Raw genomic sequence first — 27,933 nt, forward strand, 5'->3', positions numbered from 1 at the left:
TACCGAGTCGCTTCCACTGTTTAAACTGGGGGCCAAGGGTAAAATGAACTGGAGGTGAGCGCGGCACATACCGGCAATTGATAAGTGATGAGACCGAAGGGTGGGGCAGGGGCTTTAAATGGCTCCTGACAGATGACAGTTCCTTTCATCCCATATGGAGAGAAACAGACCAGTTTACGTTGCCACAATGCTTCCGATGACATCTCAAGTCGCCTCACAGGCAATGAAGCACTTTTGATTCGTGGTCACTAATGCAATAGGTGACAGACCCGAGGGACTGAAGGTTGTCCTCCTGTCCACATGTACTGATATTTCCTGCTCTCGCCCTGTACTTGAAGCAGCATCAACGTTTCTTCCAATTTCTCCCCCTCATTTTCACATAGTCCATCTTCAACTCTTCCATTCCCTTCCACAACATCTGTGTCTCTGATTCTGGGGACTCTCACAGTTATCTTGTCTATGATTCCTCACACCACGAATACTAGAATGACTCTATCACATTCTTCCACTTTCTCCATCTGCATTGTATCTGGTGATGCAACCGATCATACCAGTGCTTCCAGATATGTCTTCCTTTTTCCACAACCGAGGACTCTCCTCACCTCCTCATCCACCCACCATGGTTGACAGGGCCCCATCACGCCCATTCCATTTCCCATACCTCTGCTTTCACCCTTTCCCCCCTCGCAGAACCATGATAGGATTCTGCTTCTCCTCATCTTCCGCTCCATCAGCTTCCATATTCAACAGATGATCTTCCACTATTTCCACCACCTTTAATGTGATACCACTACCAAGCACATCTTCCCCTTCCCTCCACTTTTAACATTCTAAAGGGACCATTCCCTCTGTGACACCCTGATGCACTCTTCAATCATTCTCAGCAACCCTTCCCACAGGAACTTCCCAGGCAAGCGCAGAAGATGCAACCACTGCCCTTTTACCTCCACCTTTCTCACCGTCCAAGCCGGCAAATACTGCTTCCAAGTAAAACAACGATTTGCTCGTACTGCTTTCTCTTCAGTATACTGTATTTGCTGTATTGACTGATTATGATGCGTCTCCTTTACATTGGCACAGCAAACACAGTCGAGTGATTAATTTGCAGAACACCTTTGTTTAGTCTGCAAACTTCACCTTTATCTTCCTGGTATTCATTGTATACTCCACTCCCACTCTGACCTCTCCCTCCTCTTTCTCATACACAGTTCCAATGAAGGTTAACATAAGTTTGAGAAATAGCAAATTAAAAGCAAAATTCAGCGCGTGCTGGAAATCTGAAATAAAAACAAGAAATGCTGGAAATACTCAGCAGGTCTGGCAGCATCTGTGGAGAGAGAAGCAGAGTGAACGTTTCAGATCAGTGACCCGCCTTCACAACTGACAAATATTAGAAACCTAACAGGTTATAAGCAAGTTAAGTGGGTGTGGGGCAAGAGATAACAAAGGAGAAGGTGTACATAGGATGAGGTTACAGAATAGCTGACCAGAATGACTTGGAGCAAAGATGTGTTAGTGGTGTGTTGAAAGACAAAACGTTAGAACAGAAAGGGTGTTAACAGACTGAAAATTGAACAGCCACAAGTACAAACATAATAAAACAGTGGGTAACCCAACTGACCAAACTCAGATGAAACAATATAAAAACAAAAAAAAAATTAAAATTGGAAAAGAAAAAATAACTCAAAATAAAAGTAAAATGGAGGGCCCATCATGCTCTGAAATTATTGAACTCAAAGTTCAGTCCGGCAGGCTGTGGGGTTCCTGATCGGAAAATGAGATGCTGTTCCTCGAGCTTGCGTTGATGTTCACTGGAACATTGCAGCAATCCCAGGACAGAGATGTGAGCATGAGAGCAGGGGGAGTGATAAAATGGCAAGCAACCAGAAGCTCAGGGTCCTGCTTGAGGACTGTTGGAGGTGTTCACAAATCAGTCATGCAGTCTGCGTTTGGTCTCCCCAATGTTGAGGAAACCACATTGTGAGCAGCGAATACAATGTACTACATTAAAAGAAATACAAGTAAATCGCTGTTTCATCTGCAAGGGGTGTTTGGGGTCTGGAATAGTGAGGGGAGAGGAGATAAATGGGCAGGTATTACACCTCCTGCGATTGCAGGTGAAGGTTCTGTGGGAAGGGGATGAGGTGGTGGGGTAGCGGAGGAGTGGACCAGGGTGTCACGGAGGGAACGATCCCTTCAGAATGCTGACAGGGGTAGGGAGGGGAAGATGCATTTGGTAGTGGCATCACGCTGGAGGTGGCGGAAATGGCGGAGGATGATCCTTTGGATATGGTGGCTGATGGGGTGGAAAGTGAGGACAAGGGGAACCCTGTCACGGTTTTGGGAGGGAGGGGAAGGGGAGAGGGTAGAGGTGCAGGAAATGTGCCAGGCACGGTTGAGGGCCCTGTAAGCCACTGTGGTTGTAAGGACCTCCTATAAGGACTCCATTCCATTCTCCCAGTTTCTCCGTCTCCGACGCATCTGCTCTGATGATGCTACCTTCCATGACAGCGTTTCTGATATGTCTTCCTTTTTCCTCAACCGAGGATTCCCCCCCCCCACCCCCACTGCGATTTAATTGTACTTCTTTCAATGTAATGCACTGCATTCGCAACAAAAACGACTTGAGAGGGTTACAGCAATGCTAACCATCAAACAAATACTCCAAATATATGATCTCTTCAGAATATTCCTGCTTTAATAAGCCTCCTATTTCTTTATTAAATATAGAAAATGTACCCTGATACTCCCTTTTAATCATTCTCAACACCCCTTCCCACAGGAACTTCCCATGAAAGCGCAGGAGTTCCAACCAGTGCCCTGTTACCTCCACCTTTCTCACCATCCAAGCCCCAAAACACTGCTTCCAAGTGAAACAACGAATTACTTGTACTGCTTAATCTTTAGTATAATGTATTTACTGCATTGACTGATCATGATGCGTCTCCTTTACATTGGCAGACCAAACACAGTGGAGGGATTACTTTGCAGAACACCTTTTTCAAGTCTGCAAGCTTTACCTTTCGCTTCCAGTTGCCTGTCATTTTCATTGTCTACTGCACTACCACTCTGACCTCTCCCTCCTCTTTCTCCTGGACAGTTCCAATGCAGGATAACATAAGTTTGAGAAACATCACTTCCTCTTTCCACTAGACTCTTTACAGCATTTTAGAATGAACACTGAGTTCAGCAATTTCAGATCAGATTCCCTCCCCCTTTTTTTCTTTTTTGGACGATATTTGACTTCCAATTTGCACCTCCTCCAGAAATGTGCTTTTTACTTGGCTCTTTCTAACATACTTTTGCTCTGCATTGTTCGTTTTACCATTTCATCTCTCCTGTCTTTCACCACATCACGGAGCGTTCCTTTCATTCTTTCCTTGTTTCCCCCTTTCTTTAAAAAAAACTGTTAAATCTCTAAGTTCTGATGAAAGATCCACAATCTGAAAGGTTGATACTCTTTCTGTCACCACAGATGCTGCCAGAACTGCTGAGTATTTCCAGCACTTCCTGTTTTTATTACCTATATTGTAAATTGTGAAACGTGGGAGCACTTTTGCATTGAGCAATGTCCCACATACAGTGATCAGATAACTGAGCAGATAATCTGTTATATGAGGGTGCTGGCTGAGAGATAAGTATAATCCTGCAAATTGGGAGAATTTAAATTTACATCATGTTTGTGAAATTTTCAAAGACATAGCACATTGGTGAAATAACGAATTATGCCATTCACTATCATTTTATTGCAACCGGTGTGGTGGAACTTAAAATATATCTCACACTATGTATCTTACAACAAGTTCACAGTGTTTTCTATTAAACAGCTGATCTTTGCAGAGAATTCCATGATCATTCATATTTGAACTGCCTACATTGATAACAGTTTCAATGCTCGAGCAACATATCCATTCCATGGCAGTGGTCCTGGGAGCATCTTGCTGATTCTATAGCCCTTGAAAAATGCTCCAGATTTACCCGGAAATAGATATTATATGACGAGAAGTACGACCAACGAGTCATTGTATGTATAAATGTTTACTGGAGTGAAGCTTTGATTCATTTGTAATTTAATTCAGACCAATAAGCCCACAAACACATCTCAGAATCTTAGTGACAAAGGAAGCATGGGATCAGCAAAACGAGTGAATCAGAGACCTGTGGAAATAGTCAATGATGCTTGACAGCAGAGCGGTTGCTGTATTTCAGTTCAATTGACTGAGATGACTCACCCGTACAGATGACACCTGCATCGTTTTCATGGGAGAAGCTAAACTGTTCCCAGGATGAAACAGGACAATCCCACAATCGCGTCTCGTTCCCCATACACCTGTAATTTTCCTTCCACACTGCACCAGTACCCTTTCCAAAGCGGGCTCCTCCCGGGATTGAGTTTACTGCCCCACACTGTAAGTGCTCACAGACCACTTTGGCGTCTTCCATATCAAAGTAAAGGTCACACAGCGTCCCCCACTGGTGGCCATGCAGCACCTCCACCCGACCGGAGCATCTGTCCATCCCACCAACCAATCGAAGTTCAGGTTTTCCTGTATTGAAAACAAATACAAATCCAAATGATTTCTAAATCATCCTCTGCATAGAAACAGCAAAATAGAAAATGGGTAAAAAAAAGGAGAATTTTATCAACACGATTATCCAACCATACTTTACACAAATTATCTATCAAAAAGCAATTAGAATTACTACAGCAACACAAAAGTAAAATACTGCGGCTGTTGGTGATCTGAAATGAAACAGAAAATGCTGGAAATACTGAGCAGGGCGAGCAGCATCTGTGGAGAGAACAAGAGAGTTATGTTTCAGGTCTGTGTACTTTCCTCACAATAATTATTACAGGACCTCTTTAAGAAGTTGGCTGAATACTCAAAAGTTAACAGTTCTTCTTTCAAACGTTAATCGACAGTTGGACTTTATCTCTTGGTACTTGGAATATAAAACTCAGAAGGATGTGATGTTTCTATTGTATCTGTTGTCGCTTTTGGGCACGGCACTTCACAAAACCATCGGCTTTGGAGTAGGTGCTGGACAGAGTCACTAGAATGACAACTATGCTTAAAGCGTTACATTATTGAAGACAAGTTGCATAAACCTTGTTTGCAGTAGATTGCGTTTAGAAGGATTAGACATTATCGAGTTGACGTGTTTAAAATGTTTAAGGGGTTTGATAGATGCGCTAGAGAAGATCAAAAGAATAAATACAAAACAAGGCCATTTAGGAGCTGCTTTTCTTCATGAGGGATGTGGACATCTCTGGCAGTTATTGCTCAAATTTATTTGCCATTGAAACCGTTGTCAGGACCTTCTTCTTGAACTTAATTTGATTGCCTGGGCAATGTTCTTCTGCAAGTTCTGAGCTAGGTAGAGTTCAGTCAAAGGTTTTAAGCATAGTGTGTACCTTTAGCTGCATATGTTACAAACAGAGTGGGAAGTGTAGAATTTGGTAATTAGTGTGAAAGACTGAAATCTAGCCTTAACATTTAGAATTTAACTTGCAATATAAAAAAGCTGCAAGGCAGTTCATGTTAGCAGTTAATCGTGCAAGTCAAGTTAGCAGTAAGCAGTCAATCAGCTGTGATAGTCCGATCTGGGGTAATTACTGTCTGCTGGAAACGGTCTAAACTGTTGCAACTTGAATGTGCCTGCAAAGGCAAAGAACATTAGACTTAATTGCAAGTGGGTTTGAGTGCAGGAACAGGGATGTCTTACTTCAGGGCCTTGGTGAGACCACATCTGGAGTAATGTGTGCAGTTTTGGTCTCCTTATCTGAGAAAGGATGACCTTGCCATGGACAGAGTGCAAAGAAGATTTACTGGGCTGGTTTCCAGGCTGGCAGGATTTACGTATGAGGAGAGATTGGGTCTACTAGGCCTACCTTCACCAGAGTTTAGAAGAACGAGATAGGATCTCATAGAACCCTATAAAATTCGAACAGGACGAGGCCGGCTCGATGCAGGGAGGATGTTCCCGATGGCTGGGGAGTCACAGTCTCAGGATATGGGGTATGCTATTTAGAACCGAGATGAGGAGAAATGTCTTCACTCATTGGGTGGTGAACCTGCGGAATTCTCTACTGCAGAAGGCAGGGGAGGCCAAACCATTACATATTTTCAAGAAGGAGATGGATATCTTTCTTAATGCCAAAGGGATCAAGGGGTATGGGGACGAAACGGATCAAGGTACTGAATTAGATGATCAGACATGATTATTTTTTATTGCTTGGCAGGCCCGAAGGGCCGACTGGCCTACTCCTACTCCTATTTTCCATGTTTCTATTTTTAGACTTCTAGTAAGGCAGAGTGTAACCACAGATTGCAATGTTAACTGAATAAATAATGAACACAATGGGAAGTTAGAGTTTGCTCAGAGTAAGAATTCGGTGCAGAGGGGGAAAAGGATGTTTTTTTTTAATTCTTTCACAGGGAGTGGAGGTTTTTGGCAAGGCCAGCATTTATTACCCAACCCGAATTGCCCTTGCAACGATGGTGGTGAGCCGCCTTCTTGTACTGCTGCAGTGCATGCACTCTCAGTACACCCACAGTGCTGTTAGGAAGGGAGTTCCAGGATTTGACCCAGCGACGGTGAAGAAACATTGATATTGTTCCAAATCAGGATGGTGTGCGTCTTTGATGGGAACTTGCATATGGCGCTGTTACCATCCATCTGCTGTGCTTGTCCTTCCAAGTGGCCGAGGGCTTGGGTTTACAAGGAGGTGCTTTGTTTTGTCTGTTCAGCTTGAGTAAGTGTGTGGAGTCACCGATTTAAGACAGCACCACATCTAGCAGCAGCAGAGCCTATTGGGAGAGGCAGGCACCAGACAAATAGAGGGGAAGCAATTGTCAAGTCAGAGTATGAGGGGATGTGGATAAGTTTCAAATAAGTATTACGTTAATTGGTGAGTGCTCAGTGTTTCGGCATTAGCTAACCAGTAAAATAGCTTTAAAGCTAAAATGCATCGACAAATAATTTTAACTCTAAAATAAAGACAGACTAAGTTATGGCAGATCAGTTATTTTTTTCTGGATATAGGATTTTGTGGATGACGCAATTATCCCGAGGGAACATGTCCATAGCAGATGTATCCACCTGCAAACTCTCTGGCTCTGGGTCATAAAGCTGGAGGGGGAATTGGAGATACCCCAACACATACAGCAGCAAGAGGAATATTGGACAGTTTGCTGCAGATTTCAGTCACAACAGAACAATTATTTAATATCCTAGTACAAGTGGTGGGTACCACCACTTGTTGAAGGTGCGGGATCAGAATGAGGTTGTTGCAGCTTATAGTGCACAGTAATGGAAATCCAGATTTGTTGGTGAACGAGGATATGCAGAAAGTGAATCTATCCAACAGGAACAATGTACTGGCTATTTGTGAGGATAAGGATGAAGACTGTCAGAAGGACAGCCAGAATGTTGACCGTGATACGTTGGAACAGGAAGCTGTGGAAAAGGTGGAGGAGTGGATCATAATGTGATACTTTTAAGTAGTTCAATAGTTAGGGTTTTAGGAGTCCCAAACAGTATTTCCCCAACTTGTGCGAAGTGAGGGATATCCCAAATCAGATTGGGAGAATGCAGGGGAAATATCCTGTCGTTGTGAACCATGTAAGGACCAACAGCATAGGAAAGATGAGGAAAGAGGTTCTTTTCAGAGAGCACCAGGAGCTGAACTAAAAAAGAAGATCTCAAGGATTATAATCTCTGGATTATTATACAAGCCGCTTGCACATTTGTATGGGGTGTGGGTGGGGGTGGATTAGGGTGGTCAACACGTGGTTGAAGGTGTTGATGTTGGAAAGAGGTGTTACTTTTCATGGCACCCACCACTTGTACTGGGATATTAAATAATTGTTCTGTTGGAATGCGCTTCACCAGAACCGGGTTGGGATCAGGGTCCTAGAATGAAGGATAAATAAGGTTGTTACAGGAATGATAAACTAGTTAGTGGGTGAAGGGAGGCTGGTGGGGGGGCGGGGTGAGGGGGTAGAGCACAGTTGGAAATGTAAAATAAATAGGCACCACCGGGAGAGGAAAAACAGAAAGATGCTACATTTGCGTAAGGCAATTTTACGGGTTTTCACCACGTGAATTTGCTCTTAAAACAGCAGTTCTTTCTTGAAAAAGGAGTTGTTAGAAATATTGGCAGACCTCGACATTTTGAGCAGTGTACTGTGCCCATTGTCTGGAGAAACAACTGGAACTAGTGGAAGTTATCGGTTTATATGTAGTGGAGAAAGGGAATATGGACAGGATCTTACTAGTGATAGGTTATTACATGTTCTTGTTCTGGCTGCTATTGGTCTGTTAATTATTTTCTATGATAGGTCGGTATATGCAATTGTCCTTGCTGCTTTTTGTCAGCTACTCTGTATCGTGGCAAGTCATTCCATACTATTGTTCTGGTCGTGTTATGTTGGCTGCAGATCAGGTGATGGTGTGTCTCTTGAGGATAGACAACCAGATATCCACTGAGGAACAGGCCACTGTTAGGGGGACAGTATGGTGTTTTTAGATCTCCATAGCTTCCCTGATGCAATGAATGAGACATGTCTGCCACCGTCAAGTAAGCTCAACTCAATGACCACAGCATTAAATGGTCCAATTCCAAACTCACCTCATCTATTATGGACTGCCGTGCAAGACACAGTAACATGATCAGCATAAAAGAAAACAAAAACATGGAAAAATGGGGAAAAGAGCCCAGATTCTCGTGAATGGCAGATGTAGAAAGAATAGCAAAGGGTGACAAAATAGATCGCAAAAGCTACACAACTTTTACAATCACTTCTAAAATAGGTTGTAAGTAAGAGCAATGTAGCCTCATTAAAATGACAATGGTGATATTATAAATGAAAATAAGGAAATGGCGGGAATTATACATAATTACTTTGCATTAGTATGGACATGGACGTCACTTTTCTTAAGGTTCCTTGTTGCCACAGTTGACCAAAAGCCGCCTTGACGTCGAGGACAGTCACTTTCATCCCACATCTGGAATTCAGCTCTTTTTTCCATTTTTGGACAAACGGTTTAATGAGGCCTGAAGCTGAGTTGTCCGACAAACCCAAACTGAGCATCAGTGAGTAGTTTATTGGTAAGTACTGCTTGATAGCGCTGCAAACAACACCTTCCATCACTTTGTTAATGATTGAGAGCAAACTGCTGGGTCAGTAATTAGAAAATTGCAATTGTTACACGGCTATTTAAAGAATGTTATCGAGGGAATCGAGGGAATTATAGATTGGTTCGCCTAACAGCTGTTGTCAGGAAATTACTAGAGTGTACATTTAAAGATGGAGTGTCTGATCACCTTGAAAAGTTACAACCAATCAGAGAGAGAGCCAGCATGGATTTGTAAAAGGTAGATCATGCCTGATTAACCTGATCAATTGTTTTGTGGAGGTAACTAAAGTAGAGGGCAGGGGAAGCTCAATGGATGTTAATCAGATGGACTTCCAGAAAGCAAACAACAAAATCCCTCATAACTGATTGTTGGCTAAAGTTGCAGCTCATCGGATTTAGGGCAAATTATTGACTACTTAGGACGTGAGCTAAGTGGCAGGAGACAGACAGCAGGGATAATGGGCAGATCATATAACTGGCAGGATGTGATAGCGCCGTCCCACAGGAACCTCTACTATTTATTAATGATTTAGATGGCTGGACAGAAAGCCGTATATAATTGACATACTCAATATTGCCATTGAAAAATATCAACGATATTGTAATCATGCATATTTTAAGCATAAATTTGCAACAACAAAAAAAATAGATTAAGTGACTGTGTAAAACTATTACAATATTGGCAAGTGTGAGGTGTCCAATTTGGAATTTAAAATGTTCCAGTATTTTCGAAATGGTGAAAAAACGGAAAATAGACTTCAGGGTCATGGGCAAGGACAGGAAAAAAAACAGCAAATGGAATGCTGGGCTTTATATCTAGAGGAACGGAATACAAGGGGCTGGAAATGATGCTACAGCTAAAAAAAAATCCTGGTCAGGTCACATCTACAGTAGTGTTCGGCTGTGTGCAAACAAAAAGTATTTTGGGCAGTTAGAACTGTGCAAGAAGTATTGTGCGACAAGAACTGATGCTAGGAGTACTATTGATCATATTTTGCATAAATGATTTCGACTCAGGGAGGGACATACAATTACAATATTCATTAATGACATGTACTTGGGACAATGGTTAATACTAAGGCAGATTGTGATAAAATACATGACGTTAACGAAATTGTAAATTAATTCTAATGCAGATAAATGTACACTTACAGATTAGGGTAGGAAGAATGAGAACACATTTTCCTTGGACAATGATAATCTAAATTGTTTCGAGGAGCAATGGGATTCAGGGGTGCAGATAGAAAAATGAATACAACAGCAATACGGGTTAACAAAGCTGCAGAAAATACAAAAACATTGAGGATTATTTTCAGAGAGATACGTTGAAAGGGGAGTCATACCCAGCACAAGGAAAGATTTGCTGTTGATTGGAGTCGGTTGATTGGGTGCGAACTGGTCAGTGTTTCCCTGCTTTTCTAGGCAGTATGCAACTGGGCAATTTTCCACCGGATCAGTTGGATCCTAGTGCTGTAACTGTACTGGATCAGCTAGGCTCCAGTTGTTGCTAGTTTTAGAGCACTGATCTTCAGCACTGCAGCTGGAGTGTTATCGGGCCCCTAGTCTTTGTTATGTGCAGTGTGCTCAGCCGCTTCTTAATGTTGTGCACTGTCAATTTTAGAATGGACCGAAAAATAGAAAGCATTTGCACAGCAGTAGCTCATTGGCATGGATTGTCACGCACTACTTCTCAACTTTTGCCAGTCTGAATAACTACCTTTAACCCACACTTTGTTGACTGTTTTGCAGCCAGTTTTCTACAGTCTGTCATGATCACCCTTCACATTATGCAATTAATTACCTTGAAACCACATTCACAGTTTTAGGTTTAAAAACTGGACAGACAGCTTCTGACCAGCAAGATGCAACAGTCAGCATATAATCATAGAATGTTTACAACACAGAAGGAGGACATTCAGCCCGTTGTGTCCATGCTGGTTATCGGCAAGAGATCCTCAGCTGGTCCTATGCTTCTGCCCTTTCCCCATAGCCATGCAAAGATTTTCTCTTCAGGTGCTTGTCCAATTCCACATTGAAAGCCACAATTGAACCTGTCTCCATCAGACTCGTAGGTAGAACATTCCAGATCCTAACCACTCGCTGTGTAAATAACTTATTCCTCATGTCACGGTTGGTTCTTTTCCCATCCACCTTATAACAGTGTTCTCTGGTTATTGACCTTTCTGCCAAGAGGAACACTTTCTCTCTCTCTACTCTGTCTATTCCCCTCATGATTTTGAACACCTCCATCAAATTTCCTCGCAGCCTTCTCTGTTCTCAGGAGAGCGACCACAGTTTCTCCAAACGATCATTGTAACTGAAGTCTTTCATCCCTTGAACCTTCCTTGTCAATCCTTTCTGCACCCATTCTATAGCATTCACATTCTTCTAATGTGCCGTGCCCAGAATTGTACACAATACGCCAGTTGAGGTGAAGCCAGTATTCCACAAAAGTTCATAATAACTTCCTTACTTTTTTACACTATACCGCTACTTAAAAAGGCCATGCGCAGGCAACTGCGGGATCTTACAGAGCAGTTATCTTTGTGATTCCCACAATAACTGTGGACCCATTACTTCAGCTCCCCGAGGCTGAGGAAACTCCCTCCCTCCCTCCCTCCCTTCCCTGCTCCCCAGTCTCAGCTTCACAATCTGTGTGATATATCAGATCTGAAGCCAAGCGATCATTGCAGGTTGGCAGCCGGGCGGACAGTACATGCCCGGCAGCGGCTGTTGGGTTGATGAATGGAGATTTGGATTGAGATTGTGACATTTCCAGCGGTTCAGATCATTCACTGCGGATCTGGGGAAAATCTCAATAGAAACTGCTCTGTCTGCATTGTAAATGTGCTGAGTATCAGGTATTGGCTGCTCCCGGTGGAAAATGTTTCTTAAATATAATACTAATAATATAATTTTAAACAGTGATCCTAATATTAACAATAATTCTAACCAGAGATAACTGGAATTATTATCATCTGACTTTCTGGGTACGGACCATCGCGGATTGTTTTACTTTCACTTCTTCACAGAATCTAACAGCCGCGGTGGGAGATGAGAGACTGAGAAAGATTTTTACCTGAGCAGATGACGCCGGCATCATAGAAGTGTGACCAGGTATAGTGACCCCATTGAGCTGACTTACAGTCCCGCAGAGAGGCTTCGGTCCCGCCGCACTTTACATTCACCGTCACAACGGGTCCGGACCCTTCCCCAAAGTGAGCCCGGCCCGGTGCAGAGACTGCGGTCCCGCAGTCCAGCTCCCGACACACAACAGCGGCGTCCTGCAGGTCCCAATCATTGCCATACACAGTCCCCCACTGCCCCCGGTAGTGAATCTCCACTCTCCCAGTGCACCGACTGCCCCCATTCACCAGTCTCAGCTTCACCGTCTCTGTAAAATATCAGAAATATCATCAAGCGGTTCTTGTGTGTTAAACCCACAGGTTCCCAGTGCACAGACCCTCCCCATTCACCAGGTATGAATTGACAGGAATATCAGTCTGCACTCAGAACCCTAATAAAACCCGGAGTATATATTACACATGAAAAAAGGAAAGGGAAATATTAATACACGGTGCAAACGAGCAGGGAACCCGGAGACAGCCGAATATTCCCACCAGCACAGCGGCTCGAAGGAGAACTGGATGGGGACAGGCTCAGAATAGTTTTAACCTGCAGAAGTGGGGAGATGGGCGTGGCTGTAATGATCACATGTTTACGTACTCAGAACTCATTGGACGAACACAGTGAGACCCCAGCACCAGGAAAGAGCAGAGGAAATTGCACCCACACCCAGTACAGCCAATGAAGACAGGGCTGGATGGTGATGTGATCTTGATGTCAGCGCAGATTGGTTAGCTGGACCGTTGGGCCGGCAGCGGTGTCAGTGGAGCTGATCCTTCACACTCTGCTCTTCAGAGACCCTCAGTTATTGTCCCTCTGCATGAAGACAGCAGTCATCTCTCAGCTAGGTAACAGTGTGAGTGGAGCTGATCCTTCACACTTTGCTTTTCAGAGACCCTCAGTTATTGTCCTTCTGCATGAAGGCAGCACTCATCTCTCAGCTAAAATTAAAGATCTTCAGTCACAGTATGAGGGACACCCTCCCTTTCTGACTCTCAACTGGGCAGCGGGTTAATCCGTGATCAAAGAAAATGCTGAGATTTTCGCCCAAGCTTCATATTTAATGGGATGGATTAGAGCAGAGAGATAGCAGATAGTGTGAAAATAAAGGGCGATTACCTGACGGGTCAGCCTTACTGTTCCCAGGTCTGCCTGAAATGAGAAGTTAACAATTAGAGTTCACTGGGGCAAGAAATGAATGAAACTGTCAGAAAGAAAAAACACAAATACAACTAACTGCAGGGTCATTATTCCCGTGCCTTGCAGAAGAAATTATATCGGGATCTGTGATTTCATTCCTTAAAACAGAAAATACAGTTTCTGCACAACATTAATATTGGTAATGGGATAAAATATATCCAGAATTGTTTTCACATATACACACACTGACATCCGGATACACTCTCTCCTTGTGCTGACGGTGGGTGGGCTTCATGTATTACCAGTGTGAAGGTGCCTGAGAAGGCGATGGTGATGGTCCTCTCCCTTATAGAATCTTACAATGAAACAGCACAGAGGGACGCCATTCGGCCCATGGTGCCTATGCTGTCTCTTCGTCAGAGCAGTCTAATTAGTGCCACTCCCATTCCCAATCGCCCTGTAAATTTGTGCTGATGGTGCTCTGATCATTGATGACCCGTATGTAGATACCCTGAGAAGAGGGTAGTGATGGATACCCTTTTAAACCCACACTGATGGCACTGTCAGTGAATTCAGCTTTCCGATCTAAAGTTCGAGAAGGGATGGCAACACAAGTTAAAGATTTTCCGATCCTGCGGTAGATTTCAATGCCTTTCAATTTACTGCAAATTCTTCCACCTGTAACTTTCAAAGTATCTGTAAACGTGTAATTGGGCTATTCTGTCGTTCAATAAATTACATAGCTTCCTCAAACGAAACAAAACAAGATTAACGGTCTGTCAGCCTCCTAACTCCGTGCTGACTGTTTCTCAGTAAGCTCCTGCAGTTCTGATTCTCTTGTAACCTGCCATCACCGACGTGCCCTGTTCTTTTACCCATTAATAATGTTCGATCAATGGTCCCCCCGTTTACTGGTTAAGCGTTTCTGCTTTTCAAAAATTCAGTTACTCGGTTGACCTGAACCCAATCCCCCTGATCACAATGTGTCTCACAGATCTCCAGGTGTTTTTCTATTCTCAACATTATATACTACAGACGGTGTGTTGACCTGATCCCAATCCCACTGATCACAATGTGTCTCACAGATCTCCAGGTGTTTTTCTATTCGCAACATGGGGTGGCACAGTGATGCAGTGGTTTGCACCGCAGCCTCACAGCTCCAGCAACCCGGGTTCAATTCTGGGTACTGCCTGTGTGGCGTTTGCAATTTCTCCCTGTGTCTGTGTGAGTTTTCTCCGGGTGCTCCGGTTTCCTGCCAGAAGACTTGCAGGTTGGTAGGTAAATTGAGCATTATAAATTGCCCCTAGTATAGGTAGGTGGTAGGGGAATGTAGGGATAGGTGAGGATGTGGTAGGAATATGGGATTAGAGTCGGATTCGTATAAATGGGTGGTTGATGGTCGGCACAGACTCGGTGGGCCGAAGGGCCTGTTTCAGTGCTGTATCTCTAAACTAAACTAAAATTATATACTACAGGCGGTGTGTTGACCTGTTCCCCAACTCCCTGGTGAAATTATATCTCCCATGTATTATTGTCTCTTTGTATACTCTGGTGATATATTATAGACAACGGGACACCGATTCCTGTCCTCAGCTGTGCTTCCCGAGTAATTTTGAATGTGTTACTGTTTCCCAACTATATCTCACTGGTCTCTTAATGATCCTAATTCTGGAATGTAAAGAGTGTGTGATTTCCTCCCAGTCCTGGAGCCTGAGCATTCCTACTAACTTTCCCTGATAATAGTCAGTTCCCACAAATTCCCCTTTTCCAGTCACCCAATGACAGACGTGGGGGAGGGGGGGAATAATCTTTCAGTATTTACTGAAAAACGGTTCCAGTCTCAGTGTTTCTGTAGAGTCCGTGAATCGTCTTCAATCCACTCATTCATTTCCCCTACTCTTCATGCATTTATCATTTCAGCCTGTAACCATCCATGTCACGTGGGATTTTTTCTCCAAATAATCCAGTGGTTCAAGGAGAAAGCCCACGAACACCCTCTTAGGGAAACTAGGGATAGACAATACATGGGTGGAGGACAACGTCGCCAACATGACGACAGTGGTTCAAGAAAACACCCCGTCATCCTGTCTGGATAACTAGGGTTGTTCAGTAAATTCTGCCTGGCCAGCGAACTCATATCCCGAAAATGATTTTAAACAATTATAACCGAGATACCCATACTTGTCTATTCGGCCTGTTTATCTCTTGCTGTCTCAGAGAAATGTTCAGTCAATCCCCTTTCTCAATCAATACTATTTTTCCATTTATCTGCACTACTCCTCATTTCTGCTGATTCCTCCATTTTGCTCTCAGATCCTTCCTCGCAGTTTCTAACTGCTCTCATTATTGTTCTTGAAAAAGTTTGAATGCATTTCTGTGTACCGTTTTTCAAATCTCCGATATATGCAGAGGATATACTCACTATTCCAACACTCTTCTGGTCGGCCTCCTACCCTAGGTAAACTTCAGCTGATCTAAAACTCTGCTGCTGTTCTCCTGGCATGGACAGTCCCGCTGTCACTGACTCCCGGATCCCAACGCCTTAGATTTCAGTGTTCACACCGTTACCTTCCTGATGTTTAGACTAATGGGTTTAGTGCAAAACTGTTAGGTTATTTTAACATTTTATACATATGTTAAATTACTATGGTACCGTATTACTGCAAACAGTAATATAGAAATATTAATTATTAATAACAATAAACTCAAAGGAGGTGAACAGAAATGGGACAAACGTTGGATATTCAAATCCCAAAATTTAAACTCTTGAATGTGTTACAAAACCAGGGACAGCGGTGGTTTAGGGGATACAAAATACAGTCAATGCAGAGAGTTTATGAGTACATGCTTCGAATGGCAGATTATTAGATGGGTCAATAATCAAAATAATTATATTATATCAAACTATTTTACTTGAAATTTGAGCTACTTCCACAAATAAATGAGGTATTTTGGATTTCAGAAGCAAATTAATTGATAGAATTACAGTTATTGTAGCTTACACTCACAAGCAAAGCACTGGACAGAAGGAAGTCATATCAAACAATCCGGATTCTGTGTGTCAATACTATTATCAGTAACGTTTAGCATCTATCTCCATAACACATCAACGAGTGTCTGAAGAAACGTTACCACGGTTCGAAATAACCAAACACGCATCGAACCTTTACAGTACCGAGAAAAAATGTTCTGTGCACTGTCTGTTGAATTTCTATATGCAAACAAATTCAGGATTTGTTCCACAAGGTGACCAGAGTATGGCACATGTAGAAGGAGATAAAAGAATTTAATAGGAGTAGGATTAGGCCATACTGCCTACCCAGACTACTCCGCCATTCAGTAAGATCATGGCTGATCTATTGCCCCAGATCAACTTTCCACCTTTTCCCAGAGATTGGGAAACAACTCTGGATCTTTCATTAAACACTGCATCGCACCATATATAAAGTTTGGGATATGTGGAAAGAGATTCCAAAATACGTCTGGATATTAAATACTACATCAAATGTATGAATCATGTAGAAAGAGACTGAGAAACACTAATTATTACACAACACCGTGCATATAAATGTATGAAATAGAAATCATGATTTAATGTCAAAAGACATAGTTTTGAAGATTGTCAGTGACGAAATAAAATTGTTCATCCGCCAAATCGCCTGAAAACAGCAGCATACTTTCTGGAGGGTATAATCGATAATCAGTAAAAATGAAGCAATATGTATTCCACCTCCAGCTAATATATTGTACAATATTTATTGTCCTTTCTGAATATTCCAAATGCTGTACAAACTATTTAATCTAATTCTCTCCAGCACATGGCACTTCACTGAGACATTCCGGGGACAGAAATCTCAATGTGCGATGAGTCAACTGGATGCAGATCCCGGTATTCTACAGTTCTGACTCCCATACACTCGATTGTAACACTGACTACTTTCTACTTCCAGGAGTCTCCGTTTTAAACGTCTGATTAGAATTTTAACTCCAGTCTGCTGCGTCCGTACGAGAGCCATAGGAAACAATATAAAACCAACTCTTGCCGCACTTCTGTTTGATTTTGGTAATAAAACAAAATTTAACTCAAATTATCTCTGGAAATGCAATTAAATATTCATCAGATGACAAATATTAGATCCGTTTTTGCTTTTTGCGACAAAAATGAATAACAGTTCCTTATTTGAATTTGATGAACTTAAAATCAAACAGGACAGAATGTGTTCAATGACAAATTTATAAATTAAGGAAACTGTTTCAATATTCACTTGTACGATTTCAATAAATGACAAATCAAAATAAATATGCACATGCCCCATAAATTGATTTTGATCTGGGGCTAATAGCTAAAAAAAAGTTTCAGGGAGTCAGATAGATTTCATACTTTCTCTCTGTCCTATGGCTTGCAGAAAATATTCTTAAATTACCTTAAAAATCAGAATTTTAGAATGCAATCCCTTTCACAAAACCAAAAGAAAATTAATCATGGAAGTCTGTAATAACATTAAGGGAGCGTTTCCCTGTCGTGAACCTGCATTTGCTGTCGATAGGCATTAACAAATGTCACCAAACCCGCACTGGAAACAGTGAGAAACTGTCATATTAATTATTACTTGACGCTGTTCATATGAATATGTGAAATAAGTTGAGAATTTATAATACAAAGTTCTAAAGTTCAAGGTCATCATTAAGTAAACAATAACAAATGGAAAATCGTCTGGAGATTTTGGAATATTCATTAACATTATCTTTGGGAACGGCACTTCACAATGACAGTAATAACTAATGCTAATTGAAATAATATTGGTTCTGCTACAGTTAATACATTATACAATATTTATAGATCATGTACAACACTCGAACGTGGAACAAACTATTTAAATCATTTCAGTTCCACTCAGTATATCACACAGGGTCAGACAGCACTTCTACTGTGAAATAACTGGGACAGAAATGCCCGCGTGGCTTCGGTCAGCAGTAGATTTAGCTTTGACTGCTGTTCTATAATCCCTGCATTACCATCGACCCCACACCCCGAGACCTTCTATTCTCACTGTGATCACTTTCTACTGCTAGATTGCTGTTGTTAAATAATCTGCTTAGAATTTCAACTTCAGTCAGTTGTGTCGGTACGAGTGCCGCAGAGGACCAAATAACACAAATTGCCACGATATTTGTTTTCAATTTTGCATTTAAATCAAAATTCTGCACATGTCCCACTTGGGAATTTAGAAGACGTGTTAATAAGATGCAAGATATTATAAAAACAATGTTTTTTGATCGCAAAAGAATGGATAATTGTTCCCTATTTAATATTGATGGAATGTAAAATCAAACCAACAGCCCAAGATTCGTATTCAACGTGAATTCTACAAATGAGATAAACTATTTCAATATTCGCTTCATATGATCGCAATGAATCACAGTGTTTTTTGTCATAAAGCATGCCTGCTTTTTAAAAATGATTCTGAGCAACTAGCGATTGGAGAAACGGATACAGGGAGTCATGTGCAATTCATTGTTTATCTTTTCTGTGGCTTGAATACAATTTTCTTTAAATAATCCACAGAACAGGCTTTTACAATCCAATTAGTTAATATTCACGGAAATACAATTCGTTAAACACATCAAGTATCTGATAACACTGGGACTAAGCTGGCCTGTCAGTAAACCAATAAAGTTTGTAACAGACAGAGATTGATAAATGTAACCAAACACACACGGGAAATAGTGAGAAACAGAATGGAATCATCAATGGAATAAAACAACAAATATCGAGCCGTTGGAACAATCATAAAGAACAATATCGCTAACTCTTTACACACAACATGTCACTGTGTGAAAATATGTGATTGGGAAAACTTAACTATCTTCAGGCACTGTACAAAAAAATGGAGGCAATAGAATAATTAATTTAATATAAAAGATACTAATTTTGAAGATCATCACTAACTGATCAATAATACAGAGCAAATTCCCCAATGATTTAGGAACTTACAGTGACATCATTTTTTGCAGAGTGCTCTTGATAATTATACTAATCATGAAAACGAATTGAAAAATATTGGTTCCACCTCCAGTTGAGTGGTTATTATAGATTGAAGGTAACACTTCAACATTGAACAAATTATTTTAAAATATTTAGTTTCATGAACTGTATCACTAGGAGAGCAGACAACACTTGTGTTGAGAAACATCTGTTTCAGAAATGTGTGTGGCGGTTCATGGTGGCAGTAGATGTAGTTTTGACTGGTGATCTGCACTCAGTGAGATAACTTACACCTGACTCTGATACACTCTATTCAAACAAAGACGGCGCTCTACTTCTATCAGACTCGCTTTAAATACTCAGATTAGAATTTCAATTCCAGCTGGCTGTGTCAGTATAAGAAACACAGGGGGAAATATAAAACAAACTCCCGCAGTCTTTGTGTTCGATACAAATTCAACTGGGAATTTAAAATACCTGTTAATTAGATGTAGAATATTCCAAACTCGTTTACTGTAACCAAAACAATATTACTGTCAGCAATAGCTCAATTGCTAGCACTCTCGCCTCTGAGTCAGGAGATGGTGGGTTCAAGTCTAATTCCAGAGACTTGAGCACAGAATCTAGGCTGCCACTCCAATGCAGTGCTGAGGGTGTGCTGCACTGCCCAAATTCTTTCCATCGGAGGAGACGTTAAAGCGAAGCTCCGTCGGCCCTTTCAGGTACACTATTTGGAGGAAGGGTAGGGGTATTATCCCCAGTGCTCTGGCGAATGTTGATCCCTCAATCAACATGTCACACACAAAAAAAGTATTCTGGTCATTATCACATTGCTGTTTGTCGGCGCTTGCTGTGTGTAAATTAGCAGCCACGTTTCCTATATTACAGTATGGACAACACTACAAAACAATATCGAATTGACAGCAAAGCCCTTTGGGACGTCCTGACGGCGTAAAATGCGCTATGTAAGCGCAAGGCATTTTTATATAAATGGGGGTTTATTCCTATTTGTAGTTGAAAGAACTTAAAATTGAAACATTCAATCCAAAATTTGTAGTAAATGAAACTACTACAAATTATATTACACAGTATCCATTTCATACCATCCCAATGAATGACAACTGAAAATAAAATAGATCCGTTTTACGTAAATTGATCTCAGACACTGACATATTCTATTCTAACAGCGAAGTGTCTCTTTTTCTAACAGACCCTGCTTAAATCGACCCATGAGATTTTCAACGCCAGTCTGCTCTGTACGAGCGGCTGGTAGAAGGCAATAAACAAGTGCCAATATTTCATTAAACTCTACACAAGAAAATTAAAATGTATAAAGCATTATTTACTTTCTACATCTCCTGAATGGGTTCTGTATTAAAGATGATAATTAGATTAATAATATACATCTTGTAATAATAATCAGTGTATCAGTAAATAACATAATGCATTCAAAAATCTGTAACTTACAGTTCAAAAGCTGCAGTAGAGACAGGGTCAGGAAGGTTTGCATCATGGTTCTGGCGCTGGGTACAGCGATGAGAACAGAACATTACCCGAACGCAGTTCTCAGACACTAAGAGCTCCTTGCAGCAGCTTCTGAAACTCTGGCTGTTGTGGAAATTAATTCTTTGACAGAAGTTTCTGCAGAAAAAATGTTTTCTTCCAAATAACCAATAGATTTTGACTTGTGTGAACCGTGAATTACAAGCTGGTAAAATACACCAATGAGACGAAATGTGACCATAAATGGATAAAATGAACCCAGGTTCCAACTACCAGCCTATCCTGCGAGGATAATGACGTGTGACAGTTTGAAAAGTAAATGAATCACTGATCTGGCGTCCAGATCATAGATTCATAGATGCACAGGAAAGGCCATTCGGCTACTTTAGTCAGAGTCGTCCCTTTGAAAGAGCTGTCTAATTTATTGTCACATATGTAGCTTTTTCACGTAACCTGGAAATTATTCCATTGCAAGCACTTGTTTAATTGTCTTTATAAATTCCTCTGGAATCTGATTTCATCACTCTTTCGGGTCGTGCTTTCCAGATCTAAACAAGCCTTAGTGTGAAGAAATGTCTCTTCACTACCTTTCTAGTTATTCTTCCGGTTCGACAGAAGGTCTCGGACCCAGGCCCATCTCTGGAACCGCAGAGAAGAGGTAGGTGAGGCGGTGTCACCAGAGCCAGTACGCAAGGCCCCGGCGAGAGGGCCTGTGCGGTTTTCTTGTGCTGCAGGTGGAGGGAGGTCCCAGGGAATGAACTGGTTCCTGGTGGGGGTGCTCTGTGCGTCACAAATTGGCCATGAAGGAGGCAACGCCCCACCGCACCCACAAGGCCACAGGGAGAATGCTTCGTTTTACAAGGTGTCCTCTCTATATGGTGGAGGACATCGCTGCTGGTAAGATCCCAGCGGCGGTGGAATGATCCCATAATTGTCCCTTAATTGGCCACTGAAGATCCTCAATCTGCCATTGGGCGAGAAGGCTCTTGTCGGTCTATGCTGCCTCCAGGATCACTGGACGATGGGGAGGCGCTGGGATCCCCATCCTGCCAAGTCCCTTGTCACACACCGCTTTTCTCCGTGCCCCCTCCCCACCCCTCCCGGCTTCCAATCACGCCTCTGGGGGCCAGTAAAATCCTGGCCATGATCTCTGATGACAAACGTATTCATGAGAGGAAATAAGTTCGCATTCTTACTCTACCATAACCCCTCATTATTTTGAACTCTGTTAGATCTGGGATGGCGGGACTGGCGTATGAGGAGAGATTGAGTCGGTTAGAATTATATTTGTTGGAGTTCAGAAGAGTGAGGGGGAATCTCATTGAAGCCTACAAAATTCTAACAGGACTTGACAGGGTAGATGCAGCAAGGATGTTCCCGATGTTGGGGGAGTCCAGAACCAGGGGTCACAGTCTAAGGATGCAGGTAAACCTTTCATGACAGAGTGAAGGAGAAATTGCTTCACCCAGAGTGGTGAGCCTGTGGAATTCGCTACCACTGAAAGCAGTTGAGGCCAAAACATTATATGTTTTCAGGAAGGAGTGAGATACAGCTCTTGGGTCCAAAGGGTTCAAAGGGTATGGGGCGAAAGCGGGAACAGGTTACTGAGTTGGATGATCATCCATGATCATAATGAATGGCGGAGCAGGTTCGAAGGGCCGAATGGCCTACTCCTGCTCCTATTTTCTATGTTTCTATCCCACTGAACTTTCCCTGCTCCAATTCGAAAAATCCAAGCTCCTGAATTCTGTTTAGTTTTTTTTAGTTTAGAGATACAGCACTGAAACAGGCCCTTCGGCCCACCGAGTCTGTGCCGACCATCAACCACCCGTTTACACTAATCCTACACTAATCCCATCACATCCCCACCTATCCCTATATATTTCCCTACCACCTACCTATACTAGGGGCAATTTCTAATGGCCAATTTACCTATCAACCTGCAAGTCTTTGGCATGTGGGAGGAAACCGGAGCACCCGGCGAAAACCCACGCAGACACAGGGAGAACTTGCAAACTCCACACAGGCAGTACCCGGAATTGAACCCGGGTCGCTGGAGCTGTGAGGCTGCGGTGCTAACCACTGCGCCACTGTTCTCTCCCTGTAAATGAATTCCCTCACCCGTGGTGCCTTCTTGATAATCCTCCTTTGTACGTTTTGCAGGGCCTTGAAATTCTTCCAAGGTATTCGTGCCCGGAATTGCACACAGGACGACAGCTGAGTCATAACAATTGATCTATTAAGTAGCAGCTTGATGCCCTTTATGTTTGAATTCAATAACCCCATTTTCAAATCAAATATCTCGTACACTTTCTCAATCAGCTTCTCTACTTGCCCTGCAATCCTTAAAGATTTATGAACATGCATTCCCCTGTCCCTCTGTTCTTGCACCTCCTGCAAATGGTACTATTTATGTTATATTGACATGATGCTGTCACAATGAACATCACTTCTGACTTGACCACAATAAATTGCATCTACCGTTGATCTGCCCATTTCAGCAGACTGTCTACCCTGAAGTCTGCGATTATAATATTCACGATTTAATGCAGAGCCATGTTTTTCACCATCCACAAATGTAAAAATTATACATTCTAAACCCAAGTCTATGTAACTTGCATGAAGAAAGTAAGAACAATAATCTTAAGACGAACCCCCGGGCAACAGTCACTCTCGCCTGTCAGAAGAGCATCCATTCACCATTGTTCCCTCCCTCCTATCTCTTACCCAATCGACTACTCGAGCTGACATCTTCCCTTTAATAATATGCATTCCCATTTTCTGAATAAGTCTGTTATGAGGTACTTCGTCAGCATTGGATGCCCAAATACACAAGGCCTACTTCAGTCTCTGACTTGATTAAAGAACTCAATCAGTTAAGTTACACGCGATTGGCCTTTTATAAATCCGAGATGTTTTTCTCATCTTACCTCATGCTTCTGCAAGTGAGAATTAATTTTGTCCTTGATGAAGGCCTCTAGTAGATCTCTCAACTTTCACTGTGGTTAGACAGATTAGCGTGTAGTCACATGGTTTACCCTCTGCTCTCGTTTTGAAAAGGAGTCTAACGTTTGCCAAATTCCAGTTCTTTGGCCCCAGTGCGATGTACAAGGAGTATTGAAACATTGTGGTCAGACCTGATCTTATCTCCAACCCAGATTCCTTTATCTCCCAGAATGCTTCCCATCTGGACCAGGGATGTTGTCGACATTTAGTGACAAACTGTTTAGCAACGCGTTCCCATCTATTTTATCCTATGCAGGATATCTGCATCCCTCTCCTCGATTGGGACATTAATTTCAGCCTCTTCTTTTTTGAAGGCAGTTGCAAATTACTCATTCTGTACCTCAGTCACGCCCTCTGCCTCGACAGGAATATTTATTTGCTTCTCCATAATCGGCTGCACCGTTCCTTTATTTTTACTTGTATATGTTTGACAAGATTTCTGAACCCCTTTACTCTTAGCTGCTAATCTTTTCCATGCTTTCCCTTTGTCCTTCTTGTATTCTTTTCCAATTCTCCCTGTGCGCTCTGCTTTCTATTTGTTTTGAGATTATATTCTTGATTTGGAATTTGTAATGAATCTCTTCTTTCTCTTTTCCTTTAACTGACAATTCATTTTTCATCCAGAGAGTGCAGCATTTAATTCCCCATCTTCACCTCCAGATTTGAGTACTCCAATGCATTCGTGGCCAAACTCCCTGTTTGCATCCTCAGTCATCCTGAGGACATCCAAACCTCTGCTGCCTACATACAACTCTCGCAAGGAGACGTTCATCCATCACCTCTACACTCACATTAGCTTCTGGTCACACACCTAAACAATATTGAAATTCCCACGTTTATTTTATAATCTCCCCATGAGCTCTTCTCTCCCTATCTCTGTAATCTCTTTTAGCCCTATAAGATATTTGTCCTCCTTCAATTCCGGATACCTGAGCATTCCCAAATTTAATCGCTCCACCGCTGCCAAGATCCGAAATTCTGGAATTCCCACCATAAACCTCTGCCTCTCTACATATTTTTCCTCCTTTAAGATGCTGCTTAAAACTTACCACCTTGACGAAGCATTTGGTCATCTGACTTAATATCTGTTAACGCTGCTCGCTATCAAATTGTGTTTGATAATATGACTTGGAAATTTTAACTATGTAAGGACACCTCATAAATAAGAAGTTGTTGATCTTGTTTTCCACCTTCTCCTTTACTCTTCTCCAGTTAGAAGTGTGCTTTAGAATGAAGTGTATTTAGCTCTATGCCACCGTGGCTGAAAGGGCCTTTGAACCTCTCCATTCCAGTTCCACTATCATTCCTTCCATCCTTCCTTAACCATAATGAAGTTGCGCTTACCCTCAACTTTCACTCCACCAGACTCTACATTCAATGAAATATCCTCCATCACTTCTGCCAACTTCACCACAATGCTCCCACCAGACATCCTCTGCTCTATTTTCAGCATTCTGAAGGTACAGCTTGACCCACTCTTCCTTCACTCAAAACACCCACTACTCTTCCAATGTCACCTCCCCAGGCAAGTGTTGGTGATGCATGACCTGCCCTTTCACCTTCTCTCCTTCAACTGTCAGGACCACAAACAGTGATTTATTTGTATTTTTGTTTTTGTTTAATCAATGCATTACTTCTTAACAATTGTCCTCAACACCATGGAGATGAAGCATACATTCTGCAATTGCTTTGCTGAGTTCTTCCATTATGCCCAGTAGCTTCCATTCACTTGCCATTACAATTCCCTGTCCCACTCAGAGCTGACCCATCTGTGTTCAGCCGCCCACATTGTTTCAATTTTTCTGACTCAGCATCAACTTCAAAAATAAACACGTGGGAACTACTGCCCCCATTTGTTTTTGACAGCAGGTTCTGGTAATGATTCTGTTCTTCATTTAATCACGACTGCCTTCCACCCCATCACAGTTTCTCTCTTTATCTCCTTCCTCTGTTCCCATTTTCCCAGCCTCTGTCCTTACTGAAACACTGTTACAGCACAAACCTTTCCTGTTCTGAAGAAAATTCTCTTTCTCAAAATGCTACCTCGCCTACTAAGTAGTTCTAACATTTTCAGTTCATGATTTAGATTTCCAGCATCTGCAATATTTTGACTTTTTAAAGAAGTTGATGTCATAGAGAAATGTGGTTAGGTTGCAATTGAATATAAATACATACACACAATAGATAAATAACTTCGGAGAGAGTGGCAAATGGGAATATGATGGGATCAGGAAAGTAATCTTCTTCGGCAGACACTTGGTCAAATGTTGACTTGTTGCCCAGGGCAGCCACCTCGATTACCATTACCACCATTACCAGCAAAACAGCAATCACTGCTTTTCTGCTCAGTTTTGCTGTATTTGCCCACTGTAGAACAGCAGAGTGTATCTGAGACATTCCTCTCAAAACTGCTGCACTCCATATAAGGACTGTGCAGCTTTATTGGGAAAACTGCCAAATATTTGAGGAAATGTGATCTCTAATTGAGACTGTCGAGAGACGCAGAACACACTGAGACACTGAGTGGTCATCATAAGTTGTGAATGTTCACCATCGTTGAACTATACAGGGAGGGATGTGATGTGTTTCCTCTAAAACAAAGGAATCTGTTTTCTGGAAGGTGATCACTTGGAGTCAGGAACAGCTTTCCATTGCCGAAATATGTGAAAAGCAGCTCACAGTCTGCAGAACCTCAGAACAGCCACTGTGTGTTTTTCTGTTCTGTTGAAATGAGAGGAAGCACCTGGCGTTGTGGTGATTTCTCTGCTTCCGTTTTTCTTGCCTGCTGCTCTGTAATGTCAAGATACTGCAGCAGCATATTAAAACTCGGAATCTGAAATTACGTTGTTTAAAATCCAAAAGGACAAAGTATCGGGGGAAGAATTTCTGGGCAATATCATTAATTCATTGGAAATATTTGACAGCTTAGTGTCTGCAAGTAAACGTACCTCTTATCACAAAAACTGAATCACAGCACAGAATATCTGTAATCTGTGTACAATTTCCAAATGTATAACACACAATATCAACAGGCCATGATAAATCACTCTGAGTCCAATTCAATCAGCAAAGTCAGATACACCAAAGCATCAATTCTCGCTGAGGTTTTAATTTAAAATAGAAGAACCCATGTGATGTTGCCTGTCCAGGTTCATGAAGCAGGAATACTGTTAAGAATCAAATACAGTCAGGAGGATTGAGCCTGTGTTAATGTAAAGTGTTAACTCGCTGCGATCCGATCACTGGAAATGCAGCCTGTGTCAATGTCAGTAGTTAACTTGCTGTGATTCAATTCAAAGAGGGGATCTGAAGGTAGACAGTTGCTTCAATAAATTGTCCACTGTACCTCAATAAATAACATTTAATGTCAGCCTGATTTCTCTGGGAATGAAAGTAAATCTGGGTAATGAAAAGAGTCTGAAGAACTAAAACAGATCAATAAATGAACACAGCTGAGCAGCCACTGTAAAGTTATCACAGGTAGAAAATGTTCAAATGATTAATTCCTCCGGATCTCACATAGAATGAAACAAAAACTCCCCAGAAATGGACATTTAATAAAATAATTCCACAAACTGCATTGTCAATCTGGACAAAAATGATTTGAAACGAGGTAAATCCCCCATAACATTGCCACACACTCTTTGGTTTCTGAGGATGTGTCAGGTACTTTCCCAATCTGATAGACTTGTCCCCCTGAGGTGTGTTTTGCAGATATCACAGACTGACAATTTCAGTATGAGCCATGGGTGTTGACAGCAACTGGTTGTCAGAGAAACTTGAAACACATGCACAGAATGGTGGGGATTGAAGATATTTGGGTCAATATCTTGTATCTGTGAGGAGCTGATCGATCCTGTAAACAGTGGCACTTACACATGAACATACTGAGAAATGGTAGCGCTAACCAAGGAACTTGCAGTAAGCACTGATACTCAGCAAAGAACCTATATAAATTATGTTATACATGCAAGATCTCCTCAGACTTTCTCAAATACTTAAGAGAACGCAGTATGAAAGTAAAGATC

The 27,933-nt window shown here is 41.9% G+C and overlaps 1 protein-coding gene across 1 annotated transcript in view; it reads right to left on the bottom strand.

Annotated features, from left to right (window-relative positions):
- LOC137361860 (deleted in malignant brain tumors 1 protein-like) overlaps positions 1-20,997 on the bottom strand; it is a 28,116-nt gene extending 7,119 nt beyond the window's left edge. The window contains exons 1-4 of the mRNA XM_068026463.1: positions 20,864-20,997; positions 13,390-13,422; positions 12,224-12,538; positions 4,233-4,547 (exon numbers count right to left, since the gene is read on the bottom strand). Of these exons, the coding sequence (XP_067882564.1) occupies positions 4,233-4,547; positions 12,224-12,538; positions 13,390-13,422; positions 20,864-20,909 (709 nt within the window). The 5' untranslated portion in view covers positions 20,910-20,997. The remainder of the gene's footprint in view (positions 1-4,232; positions 4,548-12,223; positions 12,539-13,389; positions 13,423-20,863) is intronic.
- Between the last annotated feature and the right edge of the window lie 6,936 nt (positions 20,998-27,933).

This window comes from Heterodontus francisci, unplaced genomic scaffold (genome assembly GCF_036365525.1).
Source record: "Heterodontus francisci isolate sHetFra1 unplaced genomic scaffold, sHetFra1.hap1 HAP1_SCAFFOLD_101_1, whole genome shotgun sequence".
NCBI lineage: Eukaryota > Metazoa > Chordata > Chondrichthyes > Heterodontiformes > Heterodontidae > Heterodontus > Heterodontus francisci.